This window comes from Asparagus officinalis, chromosome 3 (genome assembly GCF_001876935.1).
Source record: "Asparagus officinalis chromosome 3, Aspof.V1, whole genome shotgun sequence".
Lineage (NCBI taxonomy): Eukaryota > Viridiplantae > Streptophyta > Magnoliopsida > Asparagales > Asparagaceae > Asparagus > Asparagus officinalis.
The window spans coordinates 73,356,630-73,374,960 of record NC_033796.1 but is presented as its reverse complement, the minus strand read 5'-3'; the positions used below and the strand labels follow the sequence as shown (position 1 = coordinate 73,374,960).

At 40.2% G+C, this 18,331-nt stretch overlaps 1 protein-coding gene across 1 annotated transcript; it reads right to left on the bottom strand.

Moving 5' to 3' along the window:
• LOC109835284 lies at positions 15,400-16,466 on the bottom strand. Its single transcript, XM_020403266.1, has 4 exons — positions 16,136-16,466; positions 15,932-16,050; positions 15,689-15,843; positions 15,400-15,541 (listed from the first exon to the last, which is right to left on the bottom strand). Exons 1-4 carry the CDS (start codon positions 16,464-16,466, stop codon positions 15,400-15,402), a joined length of 747 nt encoding a protein of 248 aa, XP_020258855.1.

The window sequence follows — 18,331 nt, the reverse complement described above, 5'->3', positions numbered from 1 at the left end:
TCACTACAAAGCACAAAATTTGTACTTGCGCTACACAAGCCATACCCGATCTCGTCTCTCTCTCCTCTCTCTCTCTCTTGCTCTCTCCTCGTCTCTTTATATATATATTATATATATTATATTAATATATATCTATTCAATATATCATACTATATATATATTATATATATATATATTATATAATATATATAATATATATATTATATATATATAATATATATATATGATATATATATATATATATAGGGAGAGGTTCAAATAAAAACCTCACTATCCTAAAAACTAAAAACCAATCCTCTCCATTGGATCCTGATTCATCCAATGGCTGAGATTAAAGCTGCATAAGGGTAATCAGGTAAAATTAACAGCCACTTGTCAGATGTAATGAATGCATGTGTTGAGTTCTCCAAAATTACAGCAACTCTCTCTCTCTCTCTCTGTCTCTCTTCAACATCTCCCTATCCAAAAAGTCACGGCAACTCTCTCTCTCTCCAAAACTCGTCCCAACTTATCTAATGCTACGTTTGCCTTCAACTGCATCTCTATCAACGATCTTCTTCAGCCTTCATCTTCAACCTTCATCTTCAACCACCGTCTTCAACCTTTGTCATCGTTAAATTATTTTGACGTTTTAATGGTAAGTTTATGAAATTTGTTTGATTTTTCGTCTAAAAGTTTTAGTTTTAACCTTAAAGATCGTAGCTTTTTGTTGTAAAAGGTGAAAAATTTCCAATTTTTTGAAAAGTTTCCTATTTTTTGAAGAAACCAGTTAGAAAACCAGTTGAAAAAACGAAGGCACGCATGTGTGAATCTAGATTCACTGCAGTGAATCCAGATCCACTGCAGTGAATCCAGATCCACTGCAGTGAATCCAGATCCAGTTATGTGAGGTGTTTGTTTTTTTACCATAAAAAATCGTAACTTTTTACTGTAAAAGGTGAAAAATTTCACCTTTTAGTCTGAAAAGTTTCCTGTTTTTTGAAGAAACCAGTTGAAAAACGAAGACACGCATGTGTGAATCTAGATTCACTGCAGTGAATCTAGATTCACTGCAGTGAATCTAGATTCACTGCATAAACGCATGAGTGAATCTAGATTCACTGCAGTGAATCCAGATCCAGTTATGTGAGGTGTTTGTTTTTTACCATAAAAAATCGTAACTTTTTGCTGTAAAAGGTGAAAAATTTCACCTTTTAGTCTGAAAAGTTTCCTGTTTTTTTGAAGAAACCAGTTGAAAAACGAAGACACGCATGTGTGAATCTAGATTCAGTGCAGTGAATCTAGATTCAGTGCAGTGAATCTCGATTCACTGCAGTGAATCTCGATTCACTGCAGTGAATCCAGATTCAGTTATGTGAGGTGTTTGTTTTTTACCATAAAAATCGTAACTTTTTGCTGTAAAAGGTGAAATCTTTTCATGGTTTAAAATTTTATAGCTTGATGAAAGATGAATTATTGCTGTGTTCTTCCTGCAAAGAATGTTGTTTTCAACGCTGAATTGTTGCTGTGTTCTTCCTGCAAAGATGGATGATGAAAGATGAAAGCTTCATAGAAGATGGAAGATGGTTAGGATGGTTTTTAATAAACTGTTGTCGTGTACTTCATGTGAAGATGGAATATCAAAGCTTGAAGAAGATGGAAGTGAGTTACCGAGAGCGGGAAGTTAGTTAGTGAGAGAAATGGGGAAGTGAAAGGACGTGTTGTATTTTTTGTTTTAATCATTATCTCCAGTTTCCAATGTTGCCAGCCACAATTGTAGTGAATCGTTCTAATTTTACCATTTTCACATTAATTTTTACAGCTGATGTGTATTAGATTTGTGTATATTTTCAATTCTGCCATCGAAATATAGGCCATTGGATTAAATAGATTGGAGGGTTAGGATTGGTTTTTAGTTCTCTAGGTTTTTATTAGAACATATATATATACATATATGATATATATATATATATATATATATATTAATATATATATATATTAATATATATATATACATACATTATATATACTATATATTATTATATATATATTAATATGTAATATGTACATAAGAAGGGCTTAGGGTGCATCTAGAGATGCCAAAATCTCTCAGCCCCCATTTCAAAATATCCCAAAACCTAATCCTAGACCCCCTTCTCCTTTCTCTTTCCATTCTCAGCCCCCTAAAAAAATCAAGCCTCCTGACTAGAAAAAGAAAATCAGATTTGAGATCTCAGGTTTCCACCCGCGCCACGTCCCTGCCCACTGTTAGTACCGCCCGCGTTCCCCTCCACCAACGGCTCCCCGCTGTTCCCTATGCTTGCCCCGCCCCGTTAACGTTCGCCCTCCAACTCAAGTTGATGATAAACACGAATATTCTCATATTTGACTATGTTTGACCTTACGGATTCGTTGTGTATTTGATGTATTTCTTGCATTTTTGCTATGTTAGCTTCCTGGTTCTTGTTTACGCTCATATTATTATTGTTAACGACTAGCCAAGAAAACGGGAGGGAGTCCTAGGTTACATATTACGCCCTGCCCCCCCCCCCCCCCCCCCCCCCCACCACCCCCCACACACACACATGCTCCTCCCCTTTTCATCCTACTTTGTAAACCCTAGCAAGCCTTCCATTTCATCGATACAAGTCCATATTCTTCTCCCCCCAAAAAGCATTTGTTGTCCTCAGATCATTCTTCTTGACATTTCCGATGGTTCCATGCACTCATCATTGCTTGCAATGAGGTTAAAATTGATATGTTGGAGAATTATAGATTGAAAGTGCTCACAGGCTACTTGGAGAAGTATGCCCAACACTATGGATGTACTGTCAGCTTCATCAAGGGACCAATATATCTATCGTCATAGCAGCAATTTGGGACAGATATACTAGATCCACCTCGACTATGGCATTTATCTATCGTTGCACTTATTTCTTTAGTAGGTTTTTAATGTATTAGGGGTTTCATCAGCGCAACTAAAGCCGTACTCCATTTCTCATCTGGTGGCCTTCCTAGTTATCTACCACCATGTGAATGTTGAGCCCACGCTGGGCATTTTGGGCCATCATGCAAGCGTTAAGATTAGCAAGAAATAGAGCCATTTCTAATTGCAGATAATCGGTGGTTACCGACTGGTGTCCAACATTCCCTAGATGAACAAGGAGCGGAGGGAAAAGTTTTTCTTTATCCTTCTCGCCGATCTGATTTTGGCTTGCCTCATGTGACCAAAAATTAAAAAGGAGAGTCTAAGAGAGGAGAAGCTCTCGGCAGTTGAGGCGCGAGGATTAGTAGAGGATCTGTGTCTACAAAGGATCTCGTTGCTGGGATAACCTGTTCGATAATGCTATCCTTCAAGCTGTCATTATATCCCCTATCCTCACCTAAGCAGATCGAGCTCGAACTATGGTTCTAGTGGTCGACAAGAAGCACACATACCGGTTACTTTGGGTCTTCCAACTACTGCACTGGAGGATCGATATGAGTGGTCCTTCTTGTTGGCCTTCTTATTTTGATGATGTTTAACAAACAATTTACTTCTAATGTTGTTTGTCTAGTGTTGCCTTCTTATTTTGATGATGTTTAACAAACAATTTACTTCTAATGTTGTTTGTCTAGTGTTTGTATAATTCTATTTATTACTTCTAATGTTGTTTGTCTAGTGTTTGTATAATTCTATTTATTGTAGACAAACAACAAGTTGGAGGATTGATAGATTACGCTTCAACGATCAAATCCAATGGAGGTTGGCGGAATTGTGGAGTGAAGCCTATGCAATTCAAATTGAAGATCCAAGTTCTAGCTTCATCCGCAAGTGTACCAAGTTGAGCTACATCGAAGATCTATCAAGCTTGGGTATATTTAGTTTAGGTTTTATATTATGTGTGTTAGTACTTTAAGCTCAATCATATATACACACACATATTTGGTTTTTATATATATAGTTATATATATACACAAGTTTTGGTTTATGGACTTAATAATCAGTGTATACATATTTCATAAGTCTATAAAATTATTTCATAGGGTTTCAAAATATTGTTTATGTCAAAACATCAAATTTCATGTATATCACATTTTCATGTTTTGGACTATTTTATAAAATGATGATATTTCTCAGTTGGGAGGTCCTTTCTGAAAACCAGTTTTTGTAGCATGTGTATTATAATGTCTACAATAATTTTCCAAAGTTTTACATTTTTCTGAATTTATTTGATATTTTTAAATAGGTTTTTAAAATCAGAAAACTATTTATAAAACTGGAATTTCATATGTCAGTTTGCAGTCGACTGCCACGGTCGACCGCCCTTGAGTCCAGAGACTCAAAACTATTGTTGATGGCTCACGATCGACCGTGGTGGTCGACCGAACGCAATCCAGAGAGTTTCGCGGTCGACCACCACGATTGTTTGGGGAGAAAATTGGTTTCTTCATTAAGGTACTTATTACAACTTCAATCGTTACAATGAAAATACAAAAAGATAGTCTTTTTATAAGACTTTTACACAATGAAAATACAATTCTCATCAAACAGCACAGAGATCATTTATCGGTCTTCTGCTTGCGTGGGATCTTGGCCTGTGACGGGGACGTTGATATCCGTGGACCACCAAACGATCAGATCAGATCCGGAGCTTCGTCGATTCGCGAAGGAATCAAGAAGCCGAAGCGCTTATCTTGGCAACAGGACATAATTGCTCTTTTTAAGATCACCGCAATGGGATAATCTTAAGGGACGAACCGGGCTGCAGATCTGACAAACTCCTCTTCTTTATGCCGAAGAATCCTCTGAAGTCTCCTCCTCCTCTCTGAAATTCTTGACTCTTCAGTCCTCAATCCGGCAGGGCTTCGCCAACGATAGAGAATTCCAGATCCGAAAAATGAAGGACCTAGGCTGTATTTATAGGCTTCAGGATCCCTGTGTTCGGATAAGAACGGTTGATTCCCTCTTATCTTCAGTTGAAACCACTTAACGACATTATCAGATCAGTTAGAATAAATCCAGGCGATTAACGATCGAAAAACTATCAAAAACAACCAAAATTAGCGTTTTTTGTATTACAGACACTTATAAGTGTCTTGGCCAAGGCAAGACAACATGGGGTGTCTCAGTTTGGCTTTTTCTAGTTTTAGCGCATCGAGTTTGTTTCCACCGTAAATTCGTCGTCCGGACTCGGAATTACGTGGTTCAATATGCGTTGGAAATCCGACAAGGAGATCTATAGGCTCCCATGATTGAATCATATTTGGAGTAAATGGGGCACGAGGGGTGATCCACCTTTCGTAAACGACGCGGGGTTCCCGATCAGCTCTTGTTCCCGTTATTCCGAAGTTTCGTCGCTTCGTATGGTCCATCGACTCACTTCATATGTTTGTCATCGTCAAATGATCTCCCGTGACTCGGATAGCGATGTTCATTATATTCTCTCTATCTCGAGCTGTGTACGGGGACCTATAGGCAAATTTTGACACCTATAGATACCCCCTCCAAAGTGTTTCAGTCTCGTTTCTTTTATAGATGAGCATATAATACTTTGGATATGATCGGTCCAACCTTTAGTCGGTATAAAAGGACCTGTTGTTAGATTTGATTCTTGACTCCTTTGATTTTCAATCTATTTGATGTTTTGACGAATAGCTGAAGTTCTCCCGGCGCTGCGTTTATCGTCTGGCCGTCGTCGAAATCTTGAATCAAAACCGGTGAGTTGATTTTGGCTCGTATCGTCGAGTTAACTTTGAACTGACTATCTCCATCATGATATATTGACTCATATTGACTTTCATCATAATGCATTACTGGCGTTGACCTAGTGTTACCCGTTGACCGACGTTGACCTAGGGTTTCGAATCGTCCAACGTTGATTTTCTCATTGCAACGCGTTGACTAGCGTTGACCTAGGGTTACGTGTTGACTGGCTTTGACCTAGGATTTCAGATTGCCCGGCGTTGACACAGTTTATACTCGTACGTTTGCTGGAGTATACACAGTTAAAGCTCTTAAGGTATTGGAGCATGATGGTCCTAACAGTTAGGGATGCAGGACTAACTGTTAAAGCTGATTCGTCTGCAGATATGGATCTTATCCCAAAGTCATTGGATGCTCAAGTCACGAGACCAACTAATGAAGCTGATGCGTCAATGACTCGTATTTATAGAATTTTTGGCAAATACTCAGCCATCAACGGGTTTGATATGTCTTTACCGATTATCGTTTGAATCGAGCTAGCATACGGATTATATAAGTCCGTTCCGCATGTAACGTTGTGCTAAGAGAGTTAATGCTCTTAGTGCTACGATATTGAATACGTAGACTTCATCTTTCTCACGTGAATAGACTACCCGGCCGCATGTATCAGATGCAGACTCAGAATTTTTGGCAAATCCTTAGCCATCAACGGTTTTGACGTGCCTTTACCAATTACCGTTTGAATCGGGCTTGCATGCGGATTGTTTAAGTCCGTTCTGTATGTGACGTTGTGCTAAGGGAGTTAACTCTCTTAGTGCTACGATATTAAATACGTAGACTTCGTATTTCTTACGGGAATAGACTACCCGATAGCATGTATCAGATGCAAACTCAGGATTTTTGGCAAATCCTCAGCCATCAACGGGTTTGACGTGCCTTTACCAATTACCGTTTGAATCGGGCTTGCATGCGGATTGTTTAACTCCGTTCCGCATGTGACGTTGTGCTAAGGGAGTTAACTCTCTTAGTGCTATAATATTGAATACGTAGACTTCGTCTTTCTTACGGGAATAGACTACCCGGCAACGCGTGTTAGGCGCTGGCTTATCCCTTCTTAGGATTCGGGATAAAAGTCCCCAGACTAGTACTCTGGTATCTTCTTCAATCGGCAAAAGACTAAACCGGCAATGCGTGTTAGACGTTGACTTATCCCTTCTTAGGATTCGGGATAAAATTCCCCACACGTGTAAGGTACGGATTATGGTGTTATTAATAACAACTTGCCACAATGTTGAATATGTGAGATTTTATTCTTTTTATGGTTAAGAACTAACCGGCAACGCGTGTTAGGCGCTAACCTAACCCTTCTCCGGCTTCGGGATAAAATTCCCCAGACTTAAATTCTGGTGTTTTTTTTAATCGGTGAAAGACTAAACCGGCAACGCGTGTTAGGCGCTGACTTATCCCTACTTAGGATTCGGGATAAAATTCCCCGTACGTGTGAAACACGGATTTTGGCATTATTAATAACAACCTGCCACAATGTCGAATATGTGGGCTTTTGTTCTTTTTACGGTCAAGAACAACCAGCAACACGTGTTAGGCACTGACTTATCCCTTCTTAGGCTTCGGGATAAAATTCCCCAGACTTGGATTCTGGTGTCTTCTTCAATCGGTGAAAGACTAAACCGGCAACGCGTGTTAGGCGTTGACTTACCCCTACTTAGGATTCAGGATAAAATTCCCCGCGCGTGTGAAACACGGATTTTGTTGTTTATTAATAACAACCAGCCACAATGTCGAATATGTAGGCTTTTGTCCTCTTTACGGTCAAGGACTAGCCGACAACACGTGTTAGGTGCTGACTTATCCCTACTTAGGCTTCGGAATAAAATTCCGTAGACTGGAATTATGGTGTCTTCTTCAATCGGTGAAAGACTAAACCGACAATGCGTGTTAGGCGTTGACTTATCCCTACTTAGGATTCGGGATAAAATTTCTCGCGCGTGTGAAGCATGGATTTTGGTGTTATTAATAACAACCTACCACAATATCGAATATGTGGGCTTTTATCCTTTTTACGGTCCAGGACTAACCGGCAATATGAGTTAGGCGCTGACTTATCCCTACTTAGGCTTTGGGATAAAATTCCCCGTGTATGAAGTATACGGATTTGGAGTTAAGAATAAGTGGTGCCTTCTCTTGGGGAAAAGATGGACCCAGAATGGGAGGAAAAGAATTTTATATTCTATCTCCCAAAACTGAAGAGGAAAAATTTTATATTCTATTTTCAGTTGCAAAGGAGACTCGCAGTGGGATCTCCACCTTAAGAATCCGAAAAGGTGAAACTAGGAGTGGGATCTCCACTCCTAGAATCGAAAAGATTCAGATAACCCTAACTTTTATAGAATTGGTTACCTGATTCGAAAATAAAATTCCGACTCCAGTCCTAACTTTTATAGGTTTGACCGAAGGGGAAAGAGCGAAAGCCTTTCGTTTATCGAAAGGGAATTCTAATTCTAGCCCTAACTGTTTACAGGTTTGACCGAGTGGGGGGTTTGAGACAATCCTAACTTTTATAAGTTTGATCGCTCAATTCATTGAAGGAATCGAGAGGGGATTTTGGTTGTGGTCCTAACTGTTTAAAGGTTTGACCAAGCTGGGAGTGGGAGTACAAATCATAGTGGGAGTATTGATTCGTACAAATCACTTAATAGGGGTTCCTAGTGTTAAGTGACAAATACTTAACACGGAGGGGTTTGATAATTGTCAATAAACAGAAGATTAAAATCCCGAGTACTATGTTCAGACTCTAACAATGAGAGTGTTGAGTGCACAGACGTAGCGGGAGTTTGAGTGGGAGCTTAGTGTTTATCACTTTGCTTGTAATGATCAGGTTATCCCTAAGAATATTACATTTAACATTCTTCCGGGAACTTCCCGTTACATGAATCATCTACCCCTAACTTTCTTTGTGAAACTGGGTTTATCATTGTATTCAGTTGAATGACCGGGTTATCCTTAGGAATACCAGGTATGGCACTCTCCAGGAGCTTCCCGTGAAAGAAAGAAAATAGTTTAGACTCATATACCGGTTGGAGTTTTGAGGAGCAATTTATACTCGTATACTATTCGGAGTGTGAAGGAGCAGTTTATACTCTTATACTTTTCGGAGTGTGAGGAGCAGTTTATACTCTTATACTTGTCAGAGTTTGAAGAAGCAGTTTATACTCTTATACTTGTCGGAGTTTGAAGGAGCAGTTTATACTCTTATACTTGTCGGAGTTGGCGTTCGACTTAATTAAGCGTTATGATGCCGGCTTCAACTAAGGTTTGGATGCTATTCTTAAGAGTAAAGCAATCCTTGGTGGGATGAATGATCCTCCTATGATACGCACAGTACTTTGGATCCGAGTTATTATCAGTTTCCTCTTGATTTGTGATAGGTGGCAGCTTGATCTTTTTTTTAAGGAGGGATTCGAAAATAGCTGGAACATCTTCATCCTTGAATGAGTACTCTTTTTTGAGTCTCGGACCCGAAGTCTTCTGCTGTCTTCGGGGTTGCTGTTGTAACGTCTGATTAACGTTAACAGCAGCTATAGGGGCCTTTCCTTTACCACGAGAGACGAAGCTTGAGTTCGAAGAGTTAGCCGCTGGTTAGCTTCTCTCTGTTTTCTTCCTTTTGAGGAAGCGTTCGGCCTGCTCTCCGCGCGTCTTCAACTCTTTCCACGTGTTGGATGGTGCGACTCCAATAACTTCCAATGTCTTAATAGATAGGTTGTTATGACATGTTTGGAGGATGAAGTCCTCCGTGATCGGAACTCGGCAGTTCATTGCCTTATTCCGAAAACGTTTGATGAAGTCATCGACTGCCTCATCGTCTTCCTGTTTCTCCTCAAAGAGTGTCCTTATGGATATCTGTAGGCGTATAAAACTGCTTATAGGTCGCTTAACACAGCTCGACACGGTGATTCGACAAACCAACGAACCATCGGGCGATATATCCAAGCATGATCGTTAAACCACAACTCCAAAGCGGATTTACTGCCAAATCAGGATCCGGACTGCCAAATCAGAGTCCAGATCAACAATTAAGTTCGGATAAACCGCGAAACCGGAAAACGGCACAAAAATCAAACACCAGGAGGGTTCGGCCTTGACCGAGCCACCTCTGGGTGGCTCGGTGGCCGAGCCACCACTTGGTGGCTACCTAGGTGGCCGAGCCACCTGACCGAGCCACCCAGATCTGGGCCCAGATCTGAGCCCGAATCTGGATTAAGAAGCCTATAAATAGAGAAGGAGGGCTGATTTTTGAAGAGAGTTGGAACTTTTGAGGGGAAACTCTGCTGGATTAAAGGCTCAAGACTAAAAAAGGTTGGAGCTTTGGAGCTTTGAAGACTCGGACTTTTCAGATCTGGTTCTTGGTGATCATCCACGCCAAATAAGGCAGGAGTTTGAGAGAGATCAGATCTGAGATCTACACGGTCATCCTCCGGATCAAAACTTGGTTTTTGATCCCGAGAAGAGTGTCGATTTCGCTTGGTCGATTTCGATTACTTAGGGATATTATTTCCTTGGTGAAATAATCCCCTCGGCTATTATTTCCTTTGTGAAATAGCACCCGTCATACCGTGTAGATCCGACCGGATCAAGATCGCACGGTGGTCCACGGATTAACCCCGGCGCAGGCAAAGAACCCACACAAGCAAGAGACCGCAAAACAGGATCTTGTGATTTGTTCGAGAAAAGGAAAGTTGTAATTTTTCTTTTTTCTTTGATTTTGTTGTAACCGGATCTTATAAAAAGACCGGATCTTTTGTAACCGATAAACTGTTGCTTAAGATAACAATGGCGTCAATGAAAACGATTTTCACCGCGAACAATATCTCGGCGTCGTCATTAAAGAAATTACCGAGGAATGAGCTCTCCATACCGTCCCAGCTGTTGATACTTCCGAGCTTAAGACGGCGGTACCAATCGAAGGCAGGCCCACGAAAGGTGCCGACGAATGACCAAACCATCAAGGCTTTATTACCGGAGATCGTGCCCAAGTGGGACATGAAGTAGATTAGATGCTGAGTGGACGAGCCCTTCCCGTCGAACGGCATGAAGTTGATCAGGTTGAACTTCACCGGATACGGGATCGAATCCCACTCTCTCGGGTAAGGACATGGAATATCGGTCTTCTTTACCTCTCGAGCAGACATTAGAGCGTTAATTTTGCTCTCAAGGACTTTCATCTTCTTGTCCTCGTCTGTATTATGTTTTGGATGATTTCCAAGAGGAACAATGTGGTCACCCCCGGCATTATTATATTTGGTGGGACCACCCCCAGCGTTGTTATCTGTAGGGGGTGCATTTGAACCACCCCTAGTATTTTTAGGGGGTACGTCGACCATGATAATTTCGTCCACTTATGGATCGCTGTCAACTACGGCGTTCTGGGTGCGACGACTGGATTCACCAAGTTGATTGGATAGAGCCTACATCTGTCGGTCATGCTCTTCCTTCATCTGTATCATGTCTATCTCCAATTCGAACTTGAAGTTCTCTTTTTGCTTAGCCAAAGCATCCTCGATAATCTTGGTCATTTGTTCAGCGTTGATCATGAACGCCTCACGAGATTATCCTATGTTGGATACCGTATTGTCAGAAGCGATGACAGAGTTCGCATCTGATGCTTCATCATCTGAGAATAATCTGCTATTCATCCATTAATAGTCCCTATGCATAGTAGTTCATGTGTGTAACCGAGTTATACGTTGGGATACATCCAAAAAATGACGAGAACTGAAACTTCGCATTGACTTCCCTTTATCAGCCATATTGATAGTGACCTCAGGGAGTTCATCGTCTTGCACAGCTGATCTTTTTCTACGGAAATGCCTTGGCTTAGTTACCGACGCTTTATAGTAAAGCCTTTGGAATACCGAGACCCTCTGTGGAGCGGTCTTGGGGCAACTACACGCTGATAATATTGTCCTGATAATTTTGGTACATGGACATCGAGAGTCCGCTTTCCGGGTACCTCTCTTTCGAGATTTATTTGTACCCCCAGCCAGATAGTACAACTCATCGACATTGCGGTCAGAGTAACCTATCGGCTGTTTACATGAATTCTCAGGTATAACGCGTTCGTCTGCTTAACACGTTTTCTTCTGAGTAAACAACGCCTTGTTGGTGTCTGCAGGAGTCACTCGTTTGGAATCACACTTTTCTGAGGGTGAAACCTTAACAGGCTCCTGGCCTTTCGTATGCATCCCCAAGCGGGTGGTTACAGGAATCAACTTGTTAGGAGGTCGCGTATGACCCCCAGTCTGGATGTTTGCTCGGGGTTCCTTCAACGGTTCTAAGCGTTCCTTAACAGGCGCCTTGCCTCGATCTTCGGGTAGAGAACCGAGATGGTCCTTTAATGGAATTCTAACTCTGGGGAGGTCTATACCACCGTAGGGTTCTACCGGAGGCGTGGTAGCGGAAGGAGCGGGATCCGAAGTTGACGAAGGCTAGGGAGCAACGTCGCCTGCTTTTGCCTTAGGCGTTGATTTAGCCTTTGGCATCCAAGTTTGTTTGGATCTCGGCGATCTCTTAACTGCCTCTTCCTTTTGCATTCTTCGTTAGTAGGTGGTTGGGAGGAGGTTCCCGAAGCTTGATGCTAGAACACTCGGCGCCTTCTGAGTTTTAGATCCGCATCATAGCAGATCCCGTCAACAGGCTCAAAAGCCTTAGCAAATTGGCGCGCGAGATGTTGACGGCACCTTTGACTTTCGAGGAGTTTTCACAAACGTTGGATCTGGTTTCTTTGGAGGTCGGAGAGGGGTCTTTCACTGCATTCGGGTTCAGATCATCAGCCATGGTCTTTGGATCTGAAGTAACGTTCTTCGCGGCAGTGGTTTTCCTACGTTTGCAAGAAGAAGATCTGGAGGAGGAGGAGGAAATATATTCCTCGAATTTTTGCTGGTCGAATTTGTATTCGACCTCTTCGAACACCAGGATCTTGATCGTCGGCTGTGGCACGACAGCTTCGGCAGCGAAGCTGTTGGCTCCCACTGTGGTCGCCAGCTTGTTTGGGAAAAAAATTAGTTTCTTCATTGAGGTACTCAATACAACTTCAGTCGTTACAATGAAAATACAAAAAGATAGTCTTTTTATAAGACTTTTACACAATAAAAATACAATTCTCGTCAAACAGCACAGAGATCGTTTATTGATCTTCTGCTTATGTGGGATCTTGACCTGTGACGAGGACGTTGATATCCGTGGACCACCAAACGATCAGATCAGATATAAAACTTCATCGATTCGTGAAGGAATCAAGAAGTCGAAGTGCTTATCTCGGCAACAGCGAGATAGTTGCTCTTCTTAAGATCACCGCAACGGAGTAATCTTAAGAGACGAACCGGGCTGCAGATCTGACGAACTCCTCTTCTTTATACCGAAAAATCTATTGAAGTCTCCTTCTCCTCTCTAAAATTCGTGACTCTTCAGTCCTCAATCCGGCAGGGCTTCGCCAATGCTCGAGAATTCTAGATCTAAAAAATGAAGGCCTTGGGGCTATATTTATAGGCTTCAGGAGCCCTATGTTCGGATAAGAACGGTTGATTCCCTCTTATCTTTAGTTGAAACCACTTAACCACATTATCAGATCAGTTGGAACAAATCTAGGTGGTTAACGATCGAAAAACCGCCAAAAACAACTAAAATTAGAGTTTTTTTGTATTGCAGACACTTCTGAGTGTCTTGGCCAAGCCAAGACACTGAGAGTGTCCTCGGCTTGGCCGAGACACTCAAGAGTGTCTCGCCAAAGCCGAGACACTTATAAGTGTCTTGACCAAGCCAAGACACCACGGAGTGTCTCGATTTGGCTTTTTCTGGTTTTGGCGCGTCGAGTTTGTTTCCAATCGTAAATTCGTCGTCCGGATTCAGAATGAGCCCCTGTGACTCGGATAGCGATGTTCATCGTCTTCTTTCTATCTCGAGCCGTGTGTAGGGACCTATAGGTAATTTTTGACGCCTACAACGGTCGACCGTCTGTTGTCCAGAACCAAACCTAGCCTTTTTGCTGCTCGCGGTCGACTGTGAGTTTTCCATGGTTGACCGCCGAACTGACCGTTGAGTTCCAACGACTAGTTCCTCAGTTGTTTCTCTATGGGATTTTTGGTCATTTCCTTTGGGGTTTTGACTGAGATTTTGGGAAGCTATATATACCCCCTTGCTCTCATCTTTCAACTACCTAAGAAGTTTTTAAAACAAGAGTTTAACAAGGGTTTAAGTTTGTTTTAAGTTTGGTTTTAAGTTTGTTTAAGGGTTTGGTTTGTAAAGAAAGTTTAACAAGGGTTTAAGTTTGTTTTAAGTTTGGTTTTAAGTTTGTTTAAGGGTTTGGTTTGTAAAGAATTCCACAAGAGGAAGTGGAGATCAATTCATTGATATTTGAGCTTCAATCCATCTCTCTCTCTCTCTCTTGTCATTTATTAGAGAATTTTTCTAAACTCTAGCTAGCTTTACATTTTGTATTGTTTTATTATCATTCTATTAAGCTAGTATTTATATTTGATTTTAGTTTGACTTGATTTGATTTCACTCATTGTTTACACACACCCACTTGAGCTTATTGTATCTTCATACATAGTATATTTGGGTTGGTGAGATTTGTAACAATTGAGTGTGAGCTTTAATTGAGTTCTCGCCTTATATTAGAGAACAAATCATTTGTTGTGAGTGTTTGTGAATGTTGCTCTGTGAGAGTTAAAAACCGACATTATGAGATGTAAACGTTATTCGGGTGAGCGTAGAAAACCCGGGTGTAATAGTAGATTTCTCCTCGAGAGTGGGGAGCGGAGACGTAGGACGGAAGGTCCGAACTCCATGATCATATTATGTGCTTGCATTGTTTATTTGCACACTATCACTCTTGTTTTGTTTATGTTTATTTCACCCTTGTATTAGTTTATATATCCTTGCATATATTTCATCATATACCTCTTTGCTAGGATATATCTCTTTGTTCATATTGCATATTCTTGCTCATATCATATTGTATATCTATCTTGCAAGAATAATATTTGAATTAGTTTTAATTGGCATAAAATCGGATTAGATTAGCATAAGACCCTAATCACCCCCCCAGGGTCTAACACTTCCCCCATTGCATCGACAAACTTTCCCCTCACACTTGGAAGGAAATCCAAGCGTTGTTGATGGGGCCTGTTAAATCCCCTCCTCGCTATGAGAGGGAGCCTGTGGTGGAGCATCTCATTATTTCTGAGCACCGCATGGATCTTAGGGGGTCAGTATTAGAGTTTAGAGCTGATCAAGCAAAATCTATGAAGCAGATCATTCTTTCTGATGATGAGGCATTGTTGAACAATAGTGTTTTTAATGCGCAAGGTGCAATGCATGGCGCAAAGTCAGTTTACACGAACATGCACAAGGCGTAATGCGATGCCCGTGCTAAAGCGAAGCAAGGCGCACTCCAAACCACAAAATTTTTGAAGATATACAAGATGCATGAAAAAATATATTTGTGAAATTTCACATAGAAAATGTCAAGGACTCAATATAAATAAAATATACACTACCAAATCACAAGATAATATTTTAATCATTGAAGCAAATCAAGTTGTCCATCAAAACAAAGCAACTAAGCAGCAACACTTAAGGAGTTCACTAACATCAAAGCTAAGAAAGCGATCTAACAAAACAAAGCAAATAAATAGCAAAATAATAGCCTAATGACTCTAATCATCCTCATTAACATCATCATCATCCCCTTCAAAGGGAATATCCTCCTCTTTAGTCTTCTGCTCCTCATCATTAAACTCCTCTTCATCTTCCGACTCAGAAACTGGCTCCCTCCTCCTCGACGATGAACCAATACCACTCGAAGATCATCGAAACCTACTAGTCAATCTTAGATATATAGCATCATCTTTTTCAGCTCCTATCGCATCTCCTACGACACCAAATGTAAGGTTGTCCTAGCCCTTCACCAAGTCATTCTTTGTATTTTCACCTTCACCGAACTACCCTAACAAACACTCATTGCTTTCATATATATCAGCCAACTTAATCGGATCAATAGAATCTCTACAGTCAAATTTCTCCTTCAATGCTTGGTTGTACTTGCAGTAAAGATCTTGCAACCTCTTATGATCTAATATATTCCTCTTCTTGGTGTGTATCTGTAATTTATACAAATCAATCAAATTAATATCCATATCTCTAAGAGAATTAAATCTATTTTGTTGAATAAAATAAAACTAATCATACTTGCTCAAAAGTACTCCATTTTCTTTCGTAGCCAAAGGAGCTACAAGTAAGGCTGGGGCCTCTAACAGCAAGCTTCTGCAACTCTGGTGCTGATGCACCATAAGACTCCCACCAATCAGCTGTCAATTTAATTAGAGTGTGATTAGTAGTGTATTTCTTATAAAAAAATCTAGTCAATTGAGTGTTTATATTATGCATATTTACCTAGAGACTTCTTCTTTCTATTTCTCTTAGCTATCTCTATACCAAAAAGACCCCCGACATGCCTATATATATCCAACTGCCTATCAATCTTGTCTTGATCTTGTGTGGGAACCATCTTCTCAATGACTTGATAAAGACATTTCATAACTTCGTCATCCCCTTGGATGTTTGGATGGTCATAGAAAAATGCAGGATTAAGGTAATATCCTGCAATATGCAAAGGTCGATGAAGCTGATCTTGCCACCTCTTATCAATGATATCAAATACCTCATAATATTTTGTTGAATCATCAACAAAGGCTTTAGCATTAGCCTCCTTAGCTCTATCCATCGCCTCATAAATGGATCACATAGCAGGCTTCTTGTCACTATCAACAAGCTTCAGAACACCAATGAGAGGAGCCGTGAGCTTGAGAATACGAACGATGTTGCTCCAGAAAGATGGCATATGAACTATCCTTTCAGCTGATTTGCCCTTTGAATCTCTTGCCCACTTACTTTGCCTCCATTTCTCCAAATTAAACATCTTTCTGAGGTTATTTTTCTGTCAATGGATGCTTCACAAAGTCATAAGTGACGTGGCAAATCGTGTCACCGTCGGTCTAAGAAACTCTTTGCCGTTAGTTTCACCTCTCATCAGCTTCAAAACCCATGCATGTGAGTAGATGAATCCCGTTAACTCTATAGCTCGACTCAAGGTTTGCTTCACATATGGTAGTTTACCAATATCCTTGAGCATGAGATAATATAGTGAACAACACACGGAGTCCAATATAAATGAGGATACTCTTTTCCAATTCAAATCCTATAACAAAAAAGAAAAAAAAATCAATATCAGAGCATCCTAACATAGCAAAGAATTCATAACCAAAATAAAATCAATTGCTTAAATTTTACCTGCATATTTGAGACTAGAATGGTTATTTGTGATGATATGAACAACATTCTGAGGTGCTATGAGCTTAATCTTCTCACTAAATATCTTAAATATTCTGTCACCCGTCTTGATCTCATCAGAACCATCAATAGAGGAAAGACACACTGGACCATAAGGAGAGATTACAAGAAAGTTGATCAATGTCCTCCCCTTTCTGTCACTCTAACCATCTGACATGAAAGAACAACCTTTGGTAGCCTACACCTCCTTATGAGGTTGTATCAGATCATCAATGTATTTTTTTTCTCCTTCCTAAGCAAAGGCTCTGTCAAATTGTGTAATGTCAGAGGAGGCAAGTTTGGCCCAAAATCCCCTACGGACTTTAACATATTTTTGAAAGACCTAAGACGAGCAATATTAAAGGGAATGCCAGCTTGATACCACCATATTGATAAGAAACAACATTAATATTAAGCCAAAGAAAAAATAGTTAACAGTCAAGAGCGATAATAATAAAAAATTTTAATAAGAAACAAGCAATTAGTTCTTAGTATCATGACTCTACATATTGATATTAAGCCAAAGAAAAAATAGTTAACAGTTAAGAGCGATAATAATTAAAAATTTTAATTAAGAACTAACAGTTAGGAAGAGTAAGTTAGTTAACATTAAATCTCTCTTTGTAAGTTAGTTAACAATAAAATCAAATCAAGTTTAAAAAAGTGAACTTAATTAAGAACTAAAGCAGTGAAGCTTTAAAGAGTGAAGATACTATATGTCTATAAGTAATTCATCAAGTTCCATTCTCTCTTAACAATTAAAAGTCAAGACTCAATACAAATCTCAGCAATCTCTCGGTTAACAATTAACAATCAAGAACTTAATTTATGACAAAAAAATAACAACTCACTCTTAACAATTTATACTTAATAGTCAACAACTAAAAACTCAGATTTTAAGTTTAGTTGCAAATGGACAAGGAATATCGGTAGAAAGGGCGAAGAGAGAAAGCAAAACGAAAAGAAATAAAAGAAAAGAAAGACCAGAAAAACATCGCTGAGGAGGATAAAAAGGAAAACAAAAGAAAACAAAGAGAAAGGAGAAGAAGAACGTACATGCTCACCTTTGCTGCTTGCTACTACCGATTGCCGCTTGTCGTCACCGCCGATTGCCCTCATCATCGCTCGCCTTTTCTGCTTGCTGCTGCCGAGTAGAGACTATAAGGAGAAATAGGGAGAAAGAGTAGGAGAAGGAAGAACCCTAACATCTTAAGTAGGAAGCGGGTTTGTACCCAATAACCCACTGAATAAAATTAGGAT

Coding starts and splice junctions, on each gene's coding strand:
- LOC109835284 (XM_020403266.1), bottom strand. CDS start 16,466: ATGGATAGAGCTAAGGAGGCTAATGCTAAAGCCTTTGTTGATGATTCA. Junction 16,051..16,135: donor TAGAAAGAAGAAGTCTCTAG/GTAAATATGCAT, acceptor TTAAATTGACAG/CTGATTGGTGGGAGTCTTAT. Junction 15,542..15,688: donor AGCAATGAGTGTTTGTTAGG/GTAGTTCGGTGA, acceptor ATGATCTTCGAG/TGGTATTGGTTCATCGTCGA.